This window comes from Onychostruthus taczanowskii, unplaced genomic scaffold, assembly GCF_017590055.1.
Source record: "Onychostruthus taczanowskii isolate IOZ18803 unplaced genomic scaffold, ASM1759005v1 scaffold14, whole genome shotgun sequence".
Lineage (NCBI taxonomy): Eukaryota > Metazoa > Chordata > Aves > Passeriformes > Passeridae > Onychostruthus > Onychostruthus taczanowskii.
The window spans coordinates 1,627,643-1,649,531 of NW_024498573.1; the positions used below are offsets into that span (position 1 = coordinate 1,627,643).

The following is a 21,889-nucleotide window of genomic DNA, read 5'->3' on the forward strand; positions in this document are numbered from 1 at the left end:
GCTGTGTGGGACCGCGAACACCGCAAAGAAACCCCCAAACACCCCCCCCACCCGCTGCGGGCGCCTGCCCCTTTAAGAGCGAGTGAGGGCACGTCCGCTTTCCCCGCCCTCTTCCGCCCGGACTGCCGGAGTGGCTCTGTACGCATGCGTACTCCGGCAGAGCACCCAATCACCGCCCCCGGCTGGCGGGCGGGGCGCCGGTTGAAGACAGTGATTGGCGCAGTGTGGCGAAGGGGCGTGACTATCGCGGCAGCGCCCCGCCCCGCTCCCAGCGCGCCCCGCGCGGTGAAGAAGCGGCGGCCGCGCGCCGGGGGCATTTTGTGTCGGCGGCGGCGGCTCAGGCACAAGATGGCGGCGGCGGCCGAGTGAGCGGCCGGCGGCCGCCGCGACCCCGCGAGTCCCCCCCCTTTCCCCTCCCTGCTCTCACAAGCACCTCGGGGGCCGCTTCTCCTGTTTCTGGAGCGCGCCGAGAGCCGGGGAGCGGCGCAGAGCCGCGCAGGGGGGGGCGCCCGCCCGAGGGCCCCGGCTGGAGCTGAGCGCGGGGACCGTCCTTGGTTGCGCCGCTCTCGCCCCTCCAGCCCCTTTCCCCTCCTCGGGGGCGGCCGTAGAGCCCTCGTTATCCCGCCGAGCCGGCCGGGAGGGCCCGAGAGCCGCCCCTCGCCATGGCGAGCAGCAGCGGCTCCAAGGCCGAGTTCATTGTCGGAGGCAAATACAAGCTGGTGCGGAAGATCGGCTCGGGCTCCTTCGGGGACATCTATTTGGCCATCAACATCACCAACGGGGAGGTAAGGGCCGCTCGCAGTCCCCCCTCAGCTCCCCGGGGGCAGCCGGGCACCAGCCACCGCCGCTCCGAGCCCCACCTGCGCCCGGCTGTGCTCTCCGTGTCCCCGGGGTGGGCTTTTCCTTCCCCCGAGGGTCTTCCTTTCTTCCTCTTTCCCTTCTACGAGGGGCTTCGTTCTCCCTCTTTTCCCCGAGGGTTTTCATCCCCCTCTCCCCAGCGAGGGTCTTCCTCGGTGCCCCTTGCCACAGCAGAGCCTTGCGATCGCGGGTTCCCCCACCCAGCACTCGGGAGAGGAGAAAAGAGGCGAAAACCATTGTGGGAAAAGACATTTACACGTATTTGTGTTTTGTGAGTGGCCAAAGTCGTCCCTCGCCCGCCATTCATCTCCTCCTCTGCCTCGGCTGGGGAACACTTTGTATCTCGTTTCATCAACACTAATAGAAACAAAGAAGATCCCCCTGTTTTTCCAGCTTTTCCTTTGGGTTTTTTTTTTTTTTTTTTTCTTTTCTTCCTCCCCCTCACGGCTCTGAGCTGTAAAGAAGAAACACCCACGTATGTTCTTCCTCACTTAAGTGGTTCTGAAGACTCCACATCTCTAGCTCAAATGCATGACCCGGGATGGATATTGATGTACAAATCACCGCGATGTGGATTTTATCGGAAGACGCCACAAAATGCAGCACGTCGAGCTGGGAAATAAATAAATATATACCCGAAAGCGTTGGCATCGGGGGTGTGTGGGGGATGTGGAAGTGCTGTGCCCCTTAAAGCTCGGTGGACGCTCTGCCCTGACTCCTTGTTCCCTCTCACTGCAGGAAGTTGCTGTGAAGTTGGAGTCTCAGAAGGCTCGGCACCCCCAGCTGCTCTATGAAAGCAAACTGTACAAGATCCTGCAGGGAGGAGTTGGCATCCCACATATACGGTAGGACTCAGCCGTGTGTGCCAGGGGCCTTTCTGTGTGGCTGGCATGGCTTTTTTTGTCATGCTTATTACCGTATATTGGCAGTTGGTTTAGACTTCGTAGCGTGAGGCAGGGCGCTGCCATGGAAAGAAATGTATCCGTGCAGGATTGGGGGTGTTAAAGGGGGAAATGCTCCATTCCAAGCTCTCCAACTCGCTGGGTTCCTCTGGCAGGCCTGCTGGCTGTATGGAGAGCGAGACACCCAGCGAGAAATCCTCGTGGCCATTAGAACAAAGTGTGAGGAGGCTGTTTCTCCGAGAGCCAGAGAGTTGGGAGCCGGCCCTGGAAATGGCTGCTTTCTTTTGTTGCCTCTCTCTCTCTTTTTTTTTTTTTTTTTTTTTTTTTTTTTTCAACATGTCTTCCTGCTCCGCTCAGAAAATGGCGGCTGGACGTGATTAACCCTCCCCCTTCTCCTGGTGGGACAAGGGACGTGCTCGGGCTTGTGCCTTTTTCCTTTCATAGTTATGAGCCGCCAGCCTTGAGACTGCGGAGAACCTGGAGCAGGAATGAAATGGCAGCGGCTCCTTTCTGCTGCCCGCAACAGATGCGTCACCAGCCTTTCCGTGGGGATTAATCCCTCCCAGTTCCTCATTATGCGGCTCCTCGCTTCGTATTCCAACCGAAACTTTCGGCAGGGTTTCAGAATTTCCTGATCTGGCAGAAAATCGCTGGTGCAGGACCCCTGGGGGGGTTTTTCCTCCTGAGGTTATCGAGGTGTTACCCTGGGGTAGTACTAGCCCAGCTCCGGAATCTGGGAGTCAAAGAGTTACATGAAAGTTCACTTTTCTCCGGGGAGACTTTTTACAAGTTGTTCCTTTTTTTGAAACTTTGTTAATAATTGTTTTTCAAGTTAGTAATTTTTTTTTTTCCTTGACACAATGGCCTAGAGGATTTTTGTTCTTTAAGCTGCACAATCTATTTCAGTTTAAGTTCTGTGTCAAACCGTGGATTCCATTTAATTTAACCCTTCCAGACTTTGTACACGATGAATAGTGACATTTAGGGTCTGTTTTAAAGTTCTCACGATGATGTAGCCCAGATTCTGTATTAATTTGGACAAAGCCTAGTAGAAATCTGCATTTCTGAGGTTAATAGCTCCCTCCTCCTTCCCCCCAAACACAACTGGCTCTGATCCTGAATGTGAGCTGGAGGAGACAGTGTTGTCCTGGCCATCTGTCCTCATTCACTCCAGCCTTTTGCAGGGACACAATCAACATACCTGAATTAAATACTTGCAGCTTCAACAGAGTTGCTGGTGTGAAAACAGATGCAGTCTTTCTTTGAGAATACAGTTTCTTTCTTTTCTCAAATGTGGCTGCCTTTATTTCACAACTGAAAGAATAGGAATTGCATTTTGGAAAGCTTTCACGGTGTAGTTGCATGCTAAAACAGGGATAACTGGGAAAACAGCCAGAGCAAGCAGATATCAGGTGTTTCATCACAGAACTGGAAAAGCAGGCATTCTTGAACTACTTTTTTGAAAAGTAAATGGGTGAGTGGTGCTATAATGAGGCCAAGTTGCAAATTTTTGGCTTTTCCACTGAGATACTGTTTCATTTCTTGTATTTGGTTAAAATGCCCTGGGAAATACTGATACCTTGTATGCTGAGAAACTTGCCTCTAGCTTCAGCTACAGCTGTCCTCTGTATTTCCTATTCTTGTACCCCCTAAAAATAATACAAGGTCCAAAAAAATTGAGAATGGATAAATGGGGCAACGCTCACCAAAGTGATTCATAGACTCGTTGTGCTAAAGGCTGTCAGTCACTCCTTTCAGGTTCTCACAACGTTGATCTTTGTAGTGTTTTTCTAGAAAAGTGTCTTTTTGGAAATACTATTTTTCTTTTCAGAAGCAGCATTAATTGTAAATCTATTTTTATGTGCCAGATGCTCCTTGAGAGGTTTCTCTGGGCTGCTGGTGTTGGTTTGGTGATGCTTGAGAAAATCACTAAACCAGCATTCTTAGGTTTATTTTCTTTGAAGAGGAAGCTGAGTAGGGGAGCAGCACGGTTCTTGTGACAAATATTAAAATGTTCTGTGTTTAGCAGAAGTAGAATCCGTGGTGCTCTGACTCCAAGTCAATACTTAGGTCACTTTGCATGTGTCACTGATAATCCATTGCCACCATTGTGTTATAATAATATGCTGTCACATGGGAATAAGCTGTTCCTGGCTCAGTGTATTCACAAGTTGAAGGAAAGTCAATACATTTGGTAAAATTTCTGTAATGTGACACCTTTAAACAGCAGCAGCACAAGAATTTGATAGGAAAGGAAGGAATCGTGCCAAAATTTCCCCATTGCCATGCTTTATAAAACTCAGTCCACATCTTGGACACATCAGCATGAGAATTTGTGTTCCTCGTTTGGGAGTGATGGACTTTTCCTCTGTTTTTCACCTACTTAAGTGATGCACTGGCCAAGATCAACTTCCTGGCAGTTGCATGATGTGACTCTACCTCACTCAAGTGGTCTCTGCCGTGGTTCTGTGACTCACAGAGCTGAGATAATAAATGAGCTCTGGGTTGCTCCTGTTTCTAAAGCTGAGTTCTGCCTTTAGATGTGATTGCACCTTAGAATTGCCAGAACATGTGTCTGGAGTGTCACTGAAGTTGCCTAGAACCAAACAATTCTTTTTGCACCCTTTAAGGTTGATTTGAAGGACTTTGTCTCGTTGTAAGAAACTCATGAGCAAAATTCTGAGTTCTTGGGTTAAAAGTTTAATATTTCTGTGGGGTCAACAGTGAGCCTTCACCTGTCAAGTTTAACAAAGGGCATGATGCTTAATTCCACTGTAATAGAACATGTTTGTACAGAAAATAGAAAAAAAATGAGATTGGTGTGAATGAATTGGAAATTTTATTCTCTGAATGTTCTAAACCACTTTAGCTCTTTAAATTTGCTGCTTATTGTTTCCCAAAGAGCAGCAAAGTTTCTGAAATTAACCCTTAAATTTCACAAAACCTTCATTAATACTCAAAAAAGATATGTTTTATTCTTGATGTTCAAATTTTGCTTAATTATTAGTTTAATTTTTCCCAAAAACCAAGCTTAACTTTGTGACAGTCTGCTGTGCCCTTAGGACACCATGGCCAGGCCCCAGCATTCTGCTGGGCTTATTCTCATTGTTCTCCCTCATCAGCTGCCCTTTGCTTTTTTTCCTCTCTTTTTCAGTGACAAAGCATTTTGAGCTGTAATCTTGTTAACTGGGCACTGATCCTATTAGTTGGGGCTATCCACCTTTATTCCCCAATTCCTGGTGCTGCCTTGGAGGAATGCAGCACGGTGTGTTTGATTTTTGGGTGTTTGTCCACAGCACAACTCTGCTAAAGCTTTATTCACAAAACCAATGATTCAAATTACCTGGGACAGCAGCTCTTGATTTTTTTTGCCATTTATGGTGCTCATCAGCTATTGGTTGTATCCTTGATGAAGATCAGCTATTTGTAAATTAAAAACAAAAAGTTACTGACTTAGTGGTTTGTAAGTGGTTTTTTGTGGTTTTTTTTTTTTATTTGCAAAGTTCCCTTGCAAACTGAATAAGTCAGTCTCCACATTTCTGAGATTTTCAGTGCAGCACTTGTAAATATTTTGATGTTGAGAAATTCTCAATTGAGTTGAGTTTTCTGGAAAAAAATTATCTACAATATTTGTGCTTCTGGTTGATTGCTGCCATGTTGCTGACTAATTATTAACAACAGAATGTGGCCTTATACATCTTCATTAAATACTACTTGTGATGGAAAATTGTGGTCAAGGTTATCCAAGAGTTATCACAACCAAGTTTGCCTTAAGTTGAGTTTTCTGGAAAAAAAATTATCTACAATATTTGTGCTTCTGGTTGATTGCTGCCATGTTGCTGACTAATTATTAACAACAGAATGTGCCCTTACACATCTTCATTAAATACTACCTGTGATGGAAAAATGTGGTTAAGTTTATCCAAGAGTTATCACAACCAAGTTTGCCTTAAGCACTCAAAATGTTGATTTTTAGCAGTGCTTAAAAAGCTGTAAACACACCTCTCAAACACCTGCATTTTTAACTGTTTTTCAGTAACTTCCTGCAGCATAAAATCCCCAACCAACCACCAAAAAACCCAAACCACCATGAGGAAAATGTCCACTAACCCCAGTCCAGGAAAAACAAAAAGGTTCTATCAATATGTCCTACTATTAATTAACTTTGTTATTAGTTAGTCTGCATATTGAAGGGTAGAACCATCTGATGGGTAACTGGAAGCCTCTTTTTGTGCCTCTAAATAAAATGGAAGATACTATTTTAAATGTATACCTATGCTTCTTTTATTAAGAAAATAAATACATGTAAATAAAATTTATTTCCTGTTTTCCACCCATCTAAACTCTTGTATCAGTTGGTCTTTGTGGATTTTGTCAAGGCATCCAAGAGAGACCAAAGTTAGAATTTTCTTCTCTTTGCATTAACTCAGTTTTTGTAGTTTGAGGTCAGTGTTACTCCTGATTGAAACAAATGATCAGCAGACTGGAATAATACTAGAATATTCTCTTTCTCAGTGGTGTTTGCTGTCCCTGCTGTGGATTAATGGTTCACCTTCTCACTGAGCTGCAACTCCTGACTTTTGCAGGGGAAACTCAACTCCTGCCTTCCTCTCAGGTGTTACTGGAGCCCATGGCCCAGCTCAGCAGAACAGGGAGCTGCATGTTTGCAGGTCACACTGGGCAGATGAAGCCACCTCCTTGCTGGGGGGATGAGTTGTGCTGCCATCCTTCGTGGGTTGCTCTCAGAACTGTACAAAAAGTGATCCAGAATTTTATTTATAGAGTGGAGCCAGTTCCATAGCGTAGGGTGTTCATGGCTGTTTCTTTATTTAGTGCTTGGGTGGCCTAATTCATGCTCTCCATGGCAACTAACGTTAGGTGACATCTGCTAAATATTGCACTTCAGGATTTCAGTCATGCCATTTTATGTGAAGTTCATTTATATTACTCCTAGCTGGTTTGCAGTTAAGTGCTTTTCCAGTTTCAGGGGAGATAAAGCAGAAATATTAAATATGTGTCAATTTAGAAATGAATCTCTGATGGATTACCTTTCTCTTGTGTGTTGTTTCAGTGTGTGTAAGACTCAGTGGATTTTTACAGGCATAATTCACTTTCCAGTCTGTCTGCACTGTCATTATTTGTCAGGAGATGTCTGTGCTGAGAACATGGGAGCAGAAATGTCTGAATCAGTCAGGTGCAACATCACAACTTTCTAGGCCAGCAGGGCAGTGCTCATGATTGTGTTGTTGGACACAGCAACTTCTGTGCCTGAAGATAATGCTTGGGCCCACAGGCAGTCAACCACCAGTTCTTTTTTCCCTGATTTTTGTTAAAAGCCTTTTCCCATCCTCCTGTATCTATGAGGAATAATTACATAACTCCATAACTGCCTTGCTGAGCTGTTTGAGTCAATGACTGCAGAGGTCACAGCCCTCCTATTTTTCCTGATTGTGCCCTTGTTGGGATTTGGGTTTCCTTTCCTGAGCTGGTGACAGGGCTTGCAGCAGTGATCCCAATTCCCAGGTTCTGTGTGCAGCAGCTGCCCTTTTCCTGGTAGGATAACCTGCTATTTTTCAGGGATATCAGAGCTGTGTAATTACAGGGAGGTCAGTGTTTTCTCTTTAGTCTCATCATCTGACTAATGCCCAGTTCAGAGACTTTTGTGTGAGTGACTTAGGGCTGGCAGGGTTGGAATACAGTTCCAGAGTGTTCACCACATCAGTGCCATTTGGATTTCTGTGGGATGTCTGAATCCTTTGTCTGCATGAGGCTTTCCAGACTTGCATATTCCCCCTCATGTGCCTGCTGACTTGTCAAACTTACTAATTAGGTGATCTCAGGTAATTCTGTTAGCAAGTTCTTTCTAGCTTGCTTTTTCACCTTACATTTTTGTTCCAACAGCTTTTTAATCCACCTTGGTTCTTCTGACAATCTCCATTTCTGTCACAAGAGCTCTTTCACTTGTTGCTTGAAAATACAAGTGCTGAGAAACTTAATTACATAGGATTACACACACTAATCATAGTGTCACACACCATAATTTATGAAAGTGGCAAAAGTTTATGTAATGTCAAAGAAGTCAGAATCACCCTTTTTGTCATGGGGTACAAACGTTTCTGGAAGTGTAAAGGTTTGTGTTCAAATATTCAGTGTTGGAAGAATTGTCCTTCCCTGCAGTGAAGCACCAGGAAATGTTTTTTGTCTCACAAAATTACAGCCTCCTGGAGCTCTGTGTGTAATTCCAGGTTGCCAGAGCCCCTGTGGGAAGTCAGTGATGGAACTGACAGGAGCCTTTAGTGGAGGATGGGTTACCTGGCAAAGCAGGTGTTGATTGAGGAGAGCTTTTATTAAGTTGGAACAAAATGGTCTTGTTGTGGTTTGTCTGGTGGTGGGAACAGTTTTTTGTGACACTGAGCTTGTGTTCTGGTTTTTTGTATAAGCTGTAGGCAAAGTGAAGTGCCTTTATTGCCTCCATGTCTTCAGAATTCTGGGATTTGGGGTTTCTTTGCCAGTGCCTTGCAGCTGTCATTTACTAATTCAGTAATTTCCCCTTCATCTTGATCTGAACTTGTTTTTTTTGGTTTGTTTTTTTTTTTTATGTGAATCTTCTGAATCCTTTTATTTATTTCTCATACATTTTGGGTACTTGTGCTGGGTTTGTTACCTCGTTATAATTACTGTAATTGCCAGTGTAGTGAATGAAACTGCTGGTTATTGACTGGAGTTGTGTGAGTGACACAGTGCTGTGAAACTGGGCTGGAGTTTCCTGGCCTCTGTTAGCCCTTCACCCCTTCCTCTGCTATTTGCCTCGTTCTGTTTGACCCTTTCAAAGAAAGATGTGAAAAAATACTATTAATAACCAAATGAAATGTTTTCTCAGGTAAAACAAATAAAAAAATGCAAACAAAACCAACCAAGCTTTTAAAACACACTTCCTCAAACATTTCTTCTGTCCTTGACGTTATTTACAAATTACGCAGTTGCTGAAATAGAAATCATTGATTTTTTTTGAAAGGTGCAGCTCTGAAAAGGCAAAAGGATTTTAAGTTTGGGTAGAGCTGACTACAGTGTTTGCCACCAAGTACTAGATATGCATCAAGTCTTCATTTCCTTGTCTCAAGGTTAGTCAAGAGAATTTAAAACCCACCCATGTCAGTTCAAGTAAACATCCACCTGACATCATACCTGCTTTATTGTGTGTTATTTAGAAACTAAACACTTTCAAACTGCTGTGTGCTGTGACTTGGATGTTCCCACAGAGCTCAGATACTGAAATCCAAGATGTTAGAAAATTTCAGCTTTGTGTTTATGCTGGGGTTGTAGAGGAGGCTCTCAAACCACGTGATTTGGGAACCTGGTGACGTGTCCACTCTTGGTCTTTCACACAGACAAGTTTGTTTATGCTGGGGTTATAGAGGAGGCTCTCAAACCACATGATTTGGGAACGTGTCGTGTCCACTCTTGGTCTTTCACACAGACAAGTCACTGAAGTCAAATTCAGGTCACTGTGCTCAGCCTTTAACCATGCTCTGATAGAAAGCTTCATAAAAGAGGTTTACTGTATTCTGACTAATTTGAATAGTTTGATTATATAGCTTTAAACAGAGGGAAGGGAGAGTGATGAAGCATTTTCCTGCCTGGGAGCTTGAGCACACCTTGGAAGCTCAAGTAGGTTTGTGACATCTGTATCAGATGTTGTGTGACACTGCCTGTTCAAGGGTGCACTCGACTGTTCCTCATGGTTCTGTCCTGTTAATGTTTTGTGTAAGGATGTAAAGCACACTAGGAGTCAATCAGGAGAGGTTTTTCTGGTAAATCACCTTCTCTTCTGGAAATAATACATTGTATGTAACTAAATCAGAGTAATTACCCACCCAAAATGGCTCTCAAGTAGTTCAGTCTCTTGCTGCCACTTTTTCCTCCCCTCCACACCTCTCCCTGACTTAAGATGTGTTGCTTCATGAGGGAAAGGACTTCAGGTGTGCTGACAGAAGTCCATGGATCTCTCAGACGTGTGGGCACACTTGTATTCTGAGATGCCAGTGCCACCCAGTAGCTGCCCAGGGCTTTGTATGAATCATTCCCTCATATTAGTGGATAATTCCAAGTTTCCCTGCTGATGCATATAAGAACTTGTAAAGATCTCTTTTTGGGACACCAGCATTTCTATATCCTAACATCCAAGTTCTCCTAAGAAAAGCCAAGACTTCTAAAGTTCTTTCATTCACAGCTGCCAGTAGTAGCAGCTCCTACACCTTGAGTGGACACGATGTTGCTTTACTTCTTAATCACATTTTCCCTGGAAATGTTCCAAGGGAAATGAAAACTTACTTAGGAGTGTTAGCAAAGTAAATAAAACACTCTGATGATACCTTGGAAGAAGTTCCAGTTGCCAGCAGTGAAATGAATGGGTGTCACAGTCTTCAGTGAGGAATTACAGGCAGGTAAATGTGAAAATGAAATATTAAGAGGTTCTGCCTTAATATTTCTTTGTCTTGGAGGATTGAATTTGCTTTCCACCAGAGCAGAGTGGTCAGGAGATGAGAATTCTTGTTCATACATAGAAATAGGGCAAAGAGAGGTTGTGCAATCATCCTGAATTACTGCACTTACTCTGCACACAGATCCCTGTGGAGGAACGAAAAGGTTTTTAGAATGTACCTTCCAGGGTGGGCTTCCTTTGCATCAGCTTCACCTTGTCTGTGAGGCTGGGACTCAATTTTCTGAGCTCCACTGAAGGCTGATCTTTGATCTTTTTCCCTTCACTGCATCTCTTGGGCACTGAACCGTTGCTGTGCTGAACAATTACACTCAGCATCTCAATTAGAATTCCATCCCTTCAAGAAAATGGTACTTTATCTAGATCTTGATTTACTCCTAGAATTCTTACCCATTACTCTCTAGTTTTGTTTTTTTTTTTTCCTCGACAAACCTAAATTTCATAGGACAGAATACCTAGGAAGGTCATTTGCTCCAATTTTCATTACTTTAGGTGACCATAATGTTTCATTTTCACCTGTGACCCCTGGAGTTGTTAACAGAACTGTTCTGTTGACATTTCATTTGAATGATTGCTTTCAAAATATATATTTTCTGCATCCCATTTTGATGCAGAGAATGAATAAAGGTCTTAGACTGATGTGTAAAACAGGGAGTGTGAGCCACAGCTCATATACAGCTTTAATCAGATTTAAAACCATGCAGGAATGAAGGGCAAGGTTTCTCCTAGGATCCAGACAGTGGGAAGGTACAGGCCAGTAGTTCCTGAAACAAATCCAAATATAGAATCTTTTCTCTCTGGCTTTGTAAACATTTTGTTTTACTATCCCAGCTAAGCTAAGCTTGGAATCCTGTGAGTACCTAGGAATTTGTTGACTTTATCAGTGGTAACTTTTCCAGACAGCCATGCATTGGTGTGCTGGAGTCATTGCCTAAAGTGGAAATACAGTGTCTGTATAGATATTTAAGCCCCAACTGCTACTTTAGCTGAATCTTGAGTTATTTTTTTTTATCTGCATGCTCTTCTTACGAGGCACATCCTTGGGGTTCCTTGTCTATGCCACTGTTGTTGGGAAATTGAGGGAAATTCTCCCTGGACTGCTGGCAGTAGGTCCTTGATGGAAGGACCAGGAGCTTAGAAAAGGCAGAATTGCAGCCTTCTGATCAAACAGGCACCCTGTCAGCTTCAAAGCAGTTTTTCACACACAGCTGTCACTTCAGTGTGGTTATCTGGGACGTGCAGAAGGGCTGGAGAGGAGAATATTGCAGCCCTGTCTTTCAGGGGTGCAGATTGACAGCTGAGATGTGCAGGAGTCCAGGGGGTGACTCCAGGCCTGCTCAGAGCTTAGGTGGGGAGATGCCACCCCCAGCTGCAGATGCAGTAAAGCAGGGCTGTGGTGGAATTGTTAAACATGGATTGGAAAGGAAAACATCCATGGAAGGACTTCTGCTTGTCCTCACAGCATTGTTAGCCTTTATTTTTGTCCAAAATGGATGTATTAGGCACTTAAAGGTTACTATCACAATGTAGCTGTAATTAATATTTTGTTATGTTTCTACTTCTGCTTTTCTGACACCTAAGTGCTGCTTTCTCTCTGACGTTAAAAGCCTGATAAACAGCCTTTATATTTGACTTAATTGGATAAAACTTGATTGGCATTTTTAAAATCGAGAAAGAAATTAAAAAGTATGTGAGTGAACTGCTTTGGTCTGGTGGAGAGATGTCAGACCTGAAAACAAAACCTAAGGCGTGTCAAGATGGTTTTGTGAAGAGAAGTGATGCAGGAACAATGAGAGTAAGGTGTCCTGCAGAGGAATTTCAGTCCAGGTGTTGTACACACCTCTCAGTGTAAGGGCACTGCTGCTTTGGCTGCATTTTCATTCTGGTGTTTGGTATTTTGGTTGTTGGAGTGGAGTAGTGTTTTCTCTTCAGGGAAGATTGCCAACTTGTGTGTTCTGGTTTGTGCTCAGACTTTTGTTTCCAGTAAAATAAGATATTAGCAGCATTAATTTCTTATTAGCTTTCAAGATGGAACATTAGTCAGCAACGTGCCCTTGCAGCTGAGAGCACTGAGGGTACCCTGGACTGCATCAGGATTCCTGCTAATAAATAATGCTGGATCATTTCCTTTCTTGCAGGTGGTATGGTCAAGAAAAGGACTACAATGTTCTAGTCATGGATCTTCTGGGGCCCAGCCTGGAAGACCTCTTCAACTTCTGTTCTCGCAGGTTTACCATGAAAACAGTACTTATGCTAGCAGACCAGGTATGTGCTCACCTGGGTGGGAGCAGCTTCAGAGCCCTGGGGGGTTCCTGCAGAGTGGGTTAAATTATGGATGAAGTGTTTCATGCACTAAGTGAACACTTGACCTAAATGAGGGCAAAGTAATGGTGGTTTCTGTGTGCTCTGCACCGAGTGGGAGGGCACTGCAGCTGCCAGCTTCTTTGTGCTGCTGCTTTAAGGGCAACTTCATTAAAATATTCAGACTAATTTGGGTGGATTCACTGCACTGTCACCACAGGGGCTGAAACAGTTTCCAGTTGTGGGTGATCTGATTCAGTGGGAGCTGTGGTAACAACATGCAAGTCTGTCCCTGTGCTCTCACACCCTCCTGTAGCCTCTAGTGATGCCTCAGGTTTTAGCTTTTATACTTTTCAGATTCTGTGCTGCCTTAGTGTGTAGTTCTGAGCTTCGTATTAGGGGATGGTGAGCTTTCTTCACAGAGTAGGGGACAAAACAATTCCTTCTCTAGCTGGGGACCAAGGACAGATGATCCAAGGCATCACTAGGACCAGACAGTGAGCTAATAATAAATAAGTGCCTTGCTTGTTTGGTCCTCACAGGCAGTTCTTAAAGCTGTTAGTGGAGATGCCACTCTACCTCCAGCATAATCAAGGCCTCTAAAACTCTCTGAAGTCTTTTTTTATAGCAGTTGGTGTTTTTCCAACTTGGTCATGAGAATACAGCATTTGAAATGAGCAGCCATATTTATTTCTTGCTGCTTAATAAATGGCTTGATTGTGCTTCCTTCAGCTCCTTGAAAAGCACTGAGGGTTTTTCAAGTTGGATTTTTCAATGGTAGTTGAAATTTCATCTAATATTGCGTAACAGATATCAGTACCAAGTTGTCACTTAGCCAGATGCTCGTAGAATCCCAGGCTCTTGGCCAAGGAAGCTCAAGGCATTTGTCTGGAGACAAGGTCAGCTGTCCCTGTTCTCAGCTGCCCTGGGAGGGTGATGTGCTTGCTTTAGAGAGCCATTTGCCTGCTCACTTAGCCAGAGTCTGGGTGTGACAGCATCTCCAGGGAGTCCACAGGGGGTTTGTGCAGTATTCCTTAGGATGTTGAGCATGAATTGGCTGTCAGCTGGGAAACAGGCAGAAATGGGGGATAGCAGTGCTCAGAAGTGGCTTTTAGGGCACAGTCCAGCAAACAGCTGGCAGGGGTGTGATGTAACAACTCAAGGCTGCAGGAGGAGTGTTTGAGGAGCTGCAGAGCTGTGCCACGTAAGCATGGGCTGTGATCTCACCCACAGGAAATGGGTTGGCCCTGTATGATGACACACATGTGCCAGAGTTTCTCCATGTCTCCAGATATTCTGGGATCAGGGTAGCCCAGCTATGGCAGGATGGGCCACCATCAGGTTGTGGCTTGCTCCATGAAAACTGTTACCTGAAAAGTGATGTTTGATGAATGAGTAACAAGATGAATGAGTAACTAGGACAGGGGGAGGGAATGAGCTTTAAAATTGGCTTGTGGTAGCTATAAAAGCTTTGAAATAATGAAAAAAATTACTTTTTAATAGGATGCTGTAGTTAGAAACATGAACTTCAATATCTGGGAATTATTTGGGTATTTAATCTGCCAGTTTCTGATCAAAATTGTGGAATTTTAACATAAAAAAAGATAGCATTTTAAAAAATTGGTTTTCATTAAGCAAATGCATAAACTGAAGTTGCAGAGGAAGATAACACTAAAAATTAATGTTTTCATTGAAGGTTTCATGAAATGTCTTGCTCTTTTTGAAATCTTACATGTTGCTGGTTTTTTTTTACAGATGATCAGTAGAATTGAATATGTGCACACAAAGAATTTTATACACAGAGACATTAAACCAGATAACTTCCTAATGGGTATTGGGCGTCACTGTAATAAGGTTAGTCCAAAGCTCTTTGTTTCCAAGCTGCAGAGGGAATGCCTGTGTGATTTGATTCCAGCTGCACAACTTTTGTAAAATCCATTGCTAAACCTGCCATTTTGGATGCTAAACCACAGTTCTTGGGTGTGAGAACTTGGTTTTCTTGGTGTCCACTTGTAAATGCTGTGGGTCTCTGACCCGCCCTGGGAGATGCACTTGATTGCAAGATGATTTCTGGACTTGCAACAAAGTTATAAACTAACCCCAGAGAATACTTGACTACTTCTCTCAAGATGTCTGTTGTCATAGCATTTTATTCCTCTATGATAAAGTCAAATCTTACCTTTGGCTTTGGGGCTGACCTCCTAGGATGAAAACAATTTGTGCAACGTGGGAGCTCCTGACCTACCAGTCAGCAGGGCATTAAACCTTGCAGTGGCAGACTGGAAAAGTCTCTTCAACCATCAGAATTGTGGATAAGACCAAGAGCCAACATGCAGATGCCTTTATAAATAAAAGAAATGATGCAGTTATGTTGATGGAAAACTGTTAAGCTGTAGAATACCTGCTGTGCAACAAAAATTTTGTCTCAGTTTACTTTGTGGGGGGAAAAAAGCTGAGGGTGGGTGGGGGGTGGGCTGAGGTTGTTACACTTTTTGGGATGGGTAAACATAGTCAGAAGTGCATGTTTGCTGCCTGAAAGGCAACTTTTTCATTTTATTTTTAGTTTTCTTGAGTGAAATATGCTTAATCCTGCAATTTGTATGTCGAGCTCGGGCAGACAGGCAGCATTGGCAATGCATTAAGCATGCTACTGATTAGAAATTAACTTCAGGACAAATGTACGTGATCAAGCTGTTTATTGGAAGCAAGATTCCCACTTATCTTCTCTAGATGCCATCCCAGGATGTCTCATCTGGTTAGGCACTACCAGTAATCAAAATGTTTACCTTTGTTTGCCTGTATGAATGCCAACTTCAGGGCCATGAGCATTAGAAGGGGAAAACTTGGATAATGTGAGATAATAGCTCTTGTCTGAAGAGGTGCAATGCACTGAGTGTTTAGAGACAACCATTGTTGGAAAAGCTTGTAATTCCAGCTGAAAGGCAGTCTTTATGTAATCCTGTTGCTGTTAAACTTTGTTTGTTCCCAAGTTTCATACTTTCACTCTGTACAGCTCTATTTTTCTCTGCTGTGTTGAGCAGTTTAGGCTCCTTAATTCTCTGGCATGACTCAAAGTAGAACTTGAAAACTTTTATTTTGGTTTTTTCCTAGTTTTAGTTTCTGATTTCCAATTGTTCTTTTTGGGCCATTTTTCTGTACTTTTGCACAGTCATGCTAGGTTGGCATTGCTGCACTCCAGTTCATCTTGGTGTGGATTAATGGCCTAGAAATTGCTGCTCTGCTTACTTTAGAGAAGGAACACATTAGGTTTGCATCAGCTGAAATCAAAGACAAAGTTGCCTACAAACCATTTGATTTTTTCCCCTTTGGGGAGCCATGCAATGATATGGTGGTAAAGCACTGTGGGCATGGGCTTCACTTAATGTTTCAGGGGGTTAGGGAGTTAGATCCTGACCCAAGTGCAAGTGAATAGTTTTACATGAGCAAAATATGGAATGGGTTCCTTCAGTTTGGAATCCAGTGCTTTGTCTAGAAAATATTTGCCACCATACAATATTTAATGTTTCTTTTTGTAACCAAGTTTAGTTTTGGGGTTTTTAGAGATGACTCTACACAGTTCAAAGAAAATCAGCCACAAAGACTAGAACAGCATGGTAATCTTGTTCCAGTAGCTTCCTGTCAGTTATATTAAAAAAAAAAATTAAATTGATTGATTTTTTTTCCCCAAATTTTAATTTGGTGATTGGGAGAAATTTTGCTCCCACCTTAAAAAGATGAATTTCCAGCTCTGCTAGAAATAAGCCCTGCATGCTTATGAAAGTAAACTTTAAGGTGACTAAATGCCTTCTACCTCTTCCTTACTGAAGATTTACTTTTTCTAAATATCTTATGGGGGAAGGGCAGTTTATGGAACCAAAGGCTGCTTTTGTAAGCAAAAACTTGAATTTCCTTTTTTAATAGAGCCAAATGTCACCATTGCTATCCCTGGTTAAGGCAGTGCCATTTTGGAGCGGCTCACAGTTGAAATTTACCTTGTCCCATCTGTCAAATTTTCTCCTTGGTACAAAAAAAAAATAATACTATAAATAATCAAAATATGACTCAAAAAAAAGATGAAAAGATAGAGTTTTTTTGAAAAGTACAGTGCTTGGTGGAAGAAGGATGGCATTTGGCTACCCTGTTCTTTCTCGAACGCCTTGGTGTTGCCTGTCTGCGCCGGCCAATGTTGCAATGTAAGCAAGACTGTTTGATGCACTGCCACCCTCTATTGTTTGTTCAGTGTTTAGAATCTCCAGTGGGGAAGAGGAAAAGAAGCATGACTGTTAGTACTTCTCAGGACCCATCTTTCTCAGGATTAAACCAGGTCTGAACTGTCTCCTATTCCAACCTCAATCCCAAATTCATGTGCTTTATTTTTGTTTTGGTTATTTTTTTTTTTCTTTCGTTTGGTTTATTTTTTGTTTTTTATTTTGTTTTTCTGGAGAATGTAGACCTTGCAAAAGCACCTCTTATGTTGGCATTATTCAGACATACTTGGCAAACATGTAACATTACTAAGATGTTTCCCTGTGGCGCTTGTTTAAATTGTGGAATTATTTCTAAACTTTGGTAGGGCTAAATGTACGTGCTTGATTTCAGGTGCAGGTTTTATTTGTGGTCTTTCCAACTCAAAATGCAATCTCCTAAAAATGTGGTGAAGGATAGACATGAAATAGCAGGGCTCCTGCTTGCCTTGCTGAAGGTTTTCTGCAGTTCCTATGGATGCATGTGGAGAAGTTCTGTTACCACTTCAGCCAGACTCCTCCCCATGCAGCTTCCTTTCAAAATCACCCCAAATGTGTAATGAAGACTTAATATTTTCATCCATTTTGCTTAAAAACTGAGATTACTCCAACAAGCTGTGTCTTGGAGAAGCAGGAGTTTATCTTGTAGTGTCTAATGTCACATTTCTGACTCTTGAAGAGAAGATGAATTGCAGAGAGAGGAAGACATTTGCCAGCTGGTAGCAAGACAGCTGGAAATTGCTGAATATGAATCACTGCTCAGGAGCTTGGCCATTGGTCCATAGCTTTCCACAGTAGTCTCCGTGGATTAAATCCCAGGCAGATTCCTGCTGTACACAAGCTGACAGGCTTCTGTTGTCTGCTTCTGAAACTTTCTTATCAGAGGCACAGACTTTGATCTACTTCTCTAGTTGCTCTTGGCAAAAATCGTGCCCTACTTCTCCAGTTTCCTGCTGATAGTGCAACAAACAGAATGAAGGTGGTGTGAGGTTATCTGGGAACTGGCACTGGGACGTTCTGTGCTCATCCAAATTGGGCTGTGTCTCCCAGCTTCATTCTTTCCAGGAGGGGCTCACTCCTTTGCCTTCGACCCGTCCGCAGGGGAATACAGACTGATCCTGAGCTAGGGAGCAGAGCAAACTTCCCCAGGGAAGCTGTTGCTGTGAAATAGTAGCCAGTTACAGGTCTGTGTTGTGGACCAAATCAGAAAATGAGGGATTGCATTCGAGCTCAGGCTTTGCTTCTGGGAAAGTCACAGCAGAGCAATCACGTAAAGCTTTATACTCTCTGCTTTGGGATTCAATAGCAAATATTTCCAGGCATGTCAGGTGATTTTCTGGTAGCTAGGGAACACATCCATGCTCACTGAGTAGCACTGTAGTGGGTGCAGCACAGCCAAGACCCACACTTTGCTGAGCTGTCTGAGCAGAGGAGTTGATTTAAAAACTTGGGTTTATGTCCCTTGCTCCAGGCATTCTGGGCTTTCAGGATGGCTTTGACCTGAGCAGCAAATGTGGCACTGCAGTGCCTTGTGTTTGCATGTAAATCATGGCAAGACTTCAACCCCAGGTTTTCTGCTCTGACACCAGTTTAAGAGGATTTTAGCTTTGCTTTTTCCTGTCTAGGCAACTGTAGTTGGTAAATCTTCTTGAAACAGAATTCTGAGCCGTAGTCTGCTCTGCAATTCAGAAACTTTCAGTATCTTGGATACTTCACACAGAGTTGAACTTCCCAGTTCACAGCACTTCCAGTGTGCCCCCTCATTTCAGCCTTGGATGTATCTTAGTCTCCAGTTTGCTTTTAAAGATGTGTCTTCAGTTCTGGAGTCAGCTTTAAAGTGATACTGAGTTGGTTTTTACTGAGACTTTATCAAACTTTAAGTGTCTTCTTTCCATCACGTTCTGCCCCCACCCAAATTACTTTTGCAGCACTGATCAGTCTGTAGGGATTGTAGTCCTTGATCCTATAGCATTAATCCAGTGCTGGAATCAGGATTTGTAGCTTGAAGTCTGAGTGCTGAAATTTGAAAGGTTCTTTATGTACTTCTTTCTGCCTCAGCTTTTTTTGCCTAGTCCTGAAATCTTGCCCAAGAAAGTACAGCCTGGATGACCCTTTGTAGGTGGGCTGGCTGGCAGCACACTGATTACCACACACTAATTACCACACACTCAGGTTGCTAAATACCAAACCATTGGGCAAGCTTGGTTATTAGAAACCCAAATTGGATCCATTCCTTGGCTCCAGCTTCCTGGCTGTGTTAAGACCAGCGAGTTTGTCCTGCTGCTGTGGCAGTGTTCTGGGAGCCTTAAAATGAGCCAATGTCTTGTTTGCTGGGGAAGGTTTTGCCCTTGTGCTCTGCAGAATGGCCACTTTCTTTGGGACAGGAGGTTGCAGGATGTGCTTTGTGCATTGAGCTGCCATTAACTCCATCTGTGTGTCAGTGGGGTCTGGGATGTGCTTTCACACATCTTCCTCCCTCAGCTGTGCACTGCAGTCATCAGACTTACAGCAGTGATAGAAAATAGTGGTAGAACAAAGCTCCAGAGGCTGAGTAGCACCATCTAATCCATTGCAGGGGATTGAGAAAAGGCTTGAACTAATTCACCATTGAGTTTTTAACTGACTAGTTAAAGCTGGTTGCGCCTCCGCACTGTTACTTTGCTTCTTTTAACTGTAGGCTGTTACATTGTCTGGGTGTCTTAAAACATAGCTAATGCCTACTGAAAGAAGTTGGGAATTTGGGGTTTTGGATAGGAATCTAACCTATTTTCATTTCTCTTGAAGTTATTCCTTATTGACTTTGGTTTGGCCAAAAAGTACCGGGACAACAGGACAAGGCAACACATACCATACAGAGAAGACAAAAATCTCACTGGCACAGCTCGATATGCCAGCATCAATGCACACCTTGGCATTGAGCAGAGGTGAGTGCAACGTTCTGGAGGGTGCAGGGTGGTCTTTGGAAGCTTCTGAAGAGTCTGAGCTCGTTTTGTATGAATAGTGTATCCATCTCTTTGCAAGTGTTCTTCCTTTTGGCTGCCTGTGCAAGGATGGGGGGAAATCCAAGCACCTAATTTGCTTCTTGAAGAGACTGCGTGTCTTGCAGACATCAGGTGGATGTTCTGCATGTTATTTTGGCTTTTTAAAGGCTAAGCCATGCTTTGATGTGGGTGTGTCAGAGGCCCTTCACACATAAAATGGTGCACTTTGCTGATGTGTTGGTACCTGTTGGCACCACTGCTGACTGGCTTGAGAGGCCTTTCTGTAAGCAGAAGGGGTGTTCTAAAGCCTGTTTTCCCACTCTCTTCAACTTAGTAAACCATTATTTCTCCTTTTGCCTGCAAGCAAGACTTAAATACCTCCAGTCACAGTGTATTTTAGTTTCATGTCTGTGGGTATGTACACATGTGTGTGGATATATTTATACATTCGAGCTTTGCTTAATCAACAAACACATTTTTATCTTCTGGATCAAAGGCATTTTTTCCTACAGAATCCTAGCATTTTCTAGTGGAGAGAGCACTTCAAGTTGTTTGGAAGTGTTTAGGTACTTATAGGGTATTAAGGAATGCCTCTTTTCCTTACATCTGTGCCTAAAAATTGTGCTGGATAACTGAAGAGTGTGGCTTTACCTCTCCTGGGTAGTTAAAGCTTCCAGGATTGCCTGTGCCTCTGACCTTTGTGTTAATAACCAAGATGAGAATGACAGAATTTCTCGTGGTCAGCTTCAACAGAACATGTAACCCACAAATGGTGCTTTTAAATGCTCCATGTTTCCTTTTTTACTTTAATTTCCTTAAGGTTCCTTCAGGGTATTTTATTGTCTGTCAGTGCCATTATTTAAGCCAGCTTGGCATGTGGCTCAGGGAGATAATGACAGGTGTCACTTCTGAAATAAATGCATTTCACAGATCCCAAGCAGTTCTAGTAAGGGAATATTTGTGCTTGCACCTGAGAGTGAAGGAGGGATGTGCAAAGGATGTTGCTTTTGAATTTAGTTGGACACCAAAAATTGAATTTAGTTGGATTTTACACCACATCTGCTGGTAATGGGAATTCTGATATAATTAGAAATGTAGGTTGATGCTTGCTAAAAGCTGCTAAACTGTCTAGGTCAAGCCAGCAGTGAGGCAAAGAAGTAATGCATTCCTGTAATCAAGAGAAACCAGTTCTGGAGCTTATGGCAGAATATTTCAGCCTCTAGTCCTGTACTTTTAACTGTTACAGAACATGTTTTCCTACAGGTAATGACAGCTGTGCTCAAGGAGCTGTTTGCAATGGTATTTATTTTAATAATGGAGAGGATTGTCCTGTTTTCCAAATCCTGAAAACTGCTTTTATCAATATATTGTAATAATGTACCCACTGCAGATTTACAGATTTACTTGTTTCCTACTACGAGATCATTGCATTAAACATTAAAACAATGAGCTGGGTGGGGGATGGATACTCTTAATCCCTTTATTGCTTCTGAATTTACCACTGCCTTCTCAGAAAACATAATTTTATGTCATGGCCCTGTACAGGTTCACTGAATGCTGCTGGTGATTAAAATCTGCAGTTCTAATGGAATTAGCAAGTTTTGCAGGCTGGAATTTGTGGGCTCAGTATCATTTTTCAGCCCTTTGTCTGTGGTTTCATGTTGCAGCTGAGATGATCTGAGGGGAGGGAACCAATCCCCTCTTCCCTGGGCACAGCAGAGCTTTTCTGGCCTTGTGCTCAAAGCTTTATGGAGCCAAGCTGATTTTCCCCTGGGATAGCTTTTCCTTTGTTCTCCAAAGGGTCACAGAGCTGGCCCATGAGTGAGGGGGTGCCAGGCTGTTCTGGTTCTATTGGCTGGGCTAGAAAACAAAACATCACCAACTTCTTTCTTCTCCTACCAAGATAGATCAGGTTAGAGCCTGTTCCCTCCTCTGGGGAGCTGTTTTCCCCTCACCTTTGTATGCAATCCTGTTTGCTATACCACTGTCAGCCTTTTGATCCTTGTTGGGGTAGGAGGTGTAGAGTCTGTCCTGCCACCCTTTAAATCCTTCTTTGGGTGAGAGAGCAGCAGCAAAACCCAACAGATTTTCCCTATAAGGGAG

General features: G+C 43.4%; 1 protein-coding gene across 5 annotated transcripts in view; it reads left to right on the top strand.

Annotated features, from left to right (window-relative positions):
• The first annotated feature begins 279 nt into the window (after window positions 1-279).
• Window positions 280-21,889, top strand: part of CSNK1A1 (casein kinase 1 alpha 1) — a 32,618-nt gene continuing 11,008 nt past the window's right edge. For 3 of the 5 annotated variants that reach the window (XM_041397400.1, XM_041397403.1, XM_041397402.1), the window contains exons 1-6: window positions 280-785; window positions 1,597-1,703; window positions 12,399-12,525; window positions 14,317-14,415; window positions 16,802-16,885; window positions 19,590-19,729. In XM_041397400.1, the coding sequence (XP_041253334.1) occupies window positions 663-785; window positions 1,597-1,703; window positions 12,399-12,525; window positions 14,317-14,415; window positions 16,802-16,885; window positions 19,590-19,729 (680 nt within the window). In that variant the 5' untranslated portion in view covers window positions 280-662. The remainder of the gene's footprint in view (window positions 786-1,596; window positions 1,704-12,398; window positions 12,526-14,316; window positions 14,416-16,801; window positions 16,886-19,589; window positions 19,730-21,889) is intronic. The other 2 variants (XM_041397404.1, XM_041397405.1) reach the window with 1 other exon arrangement.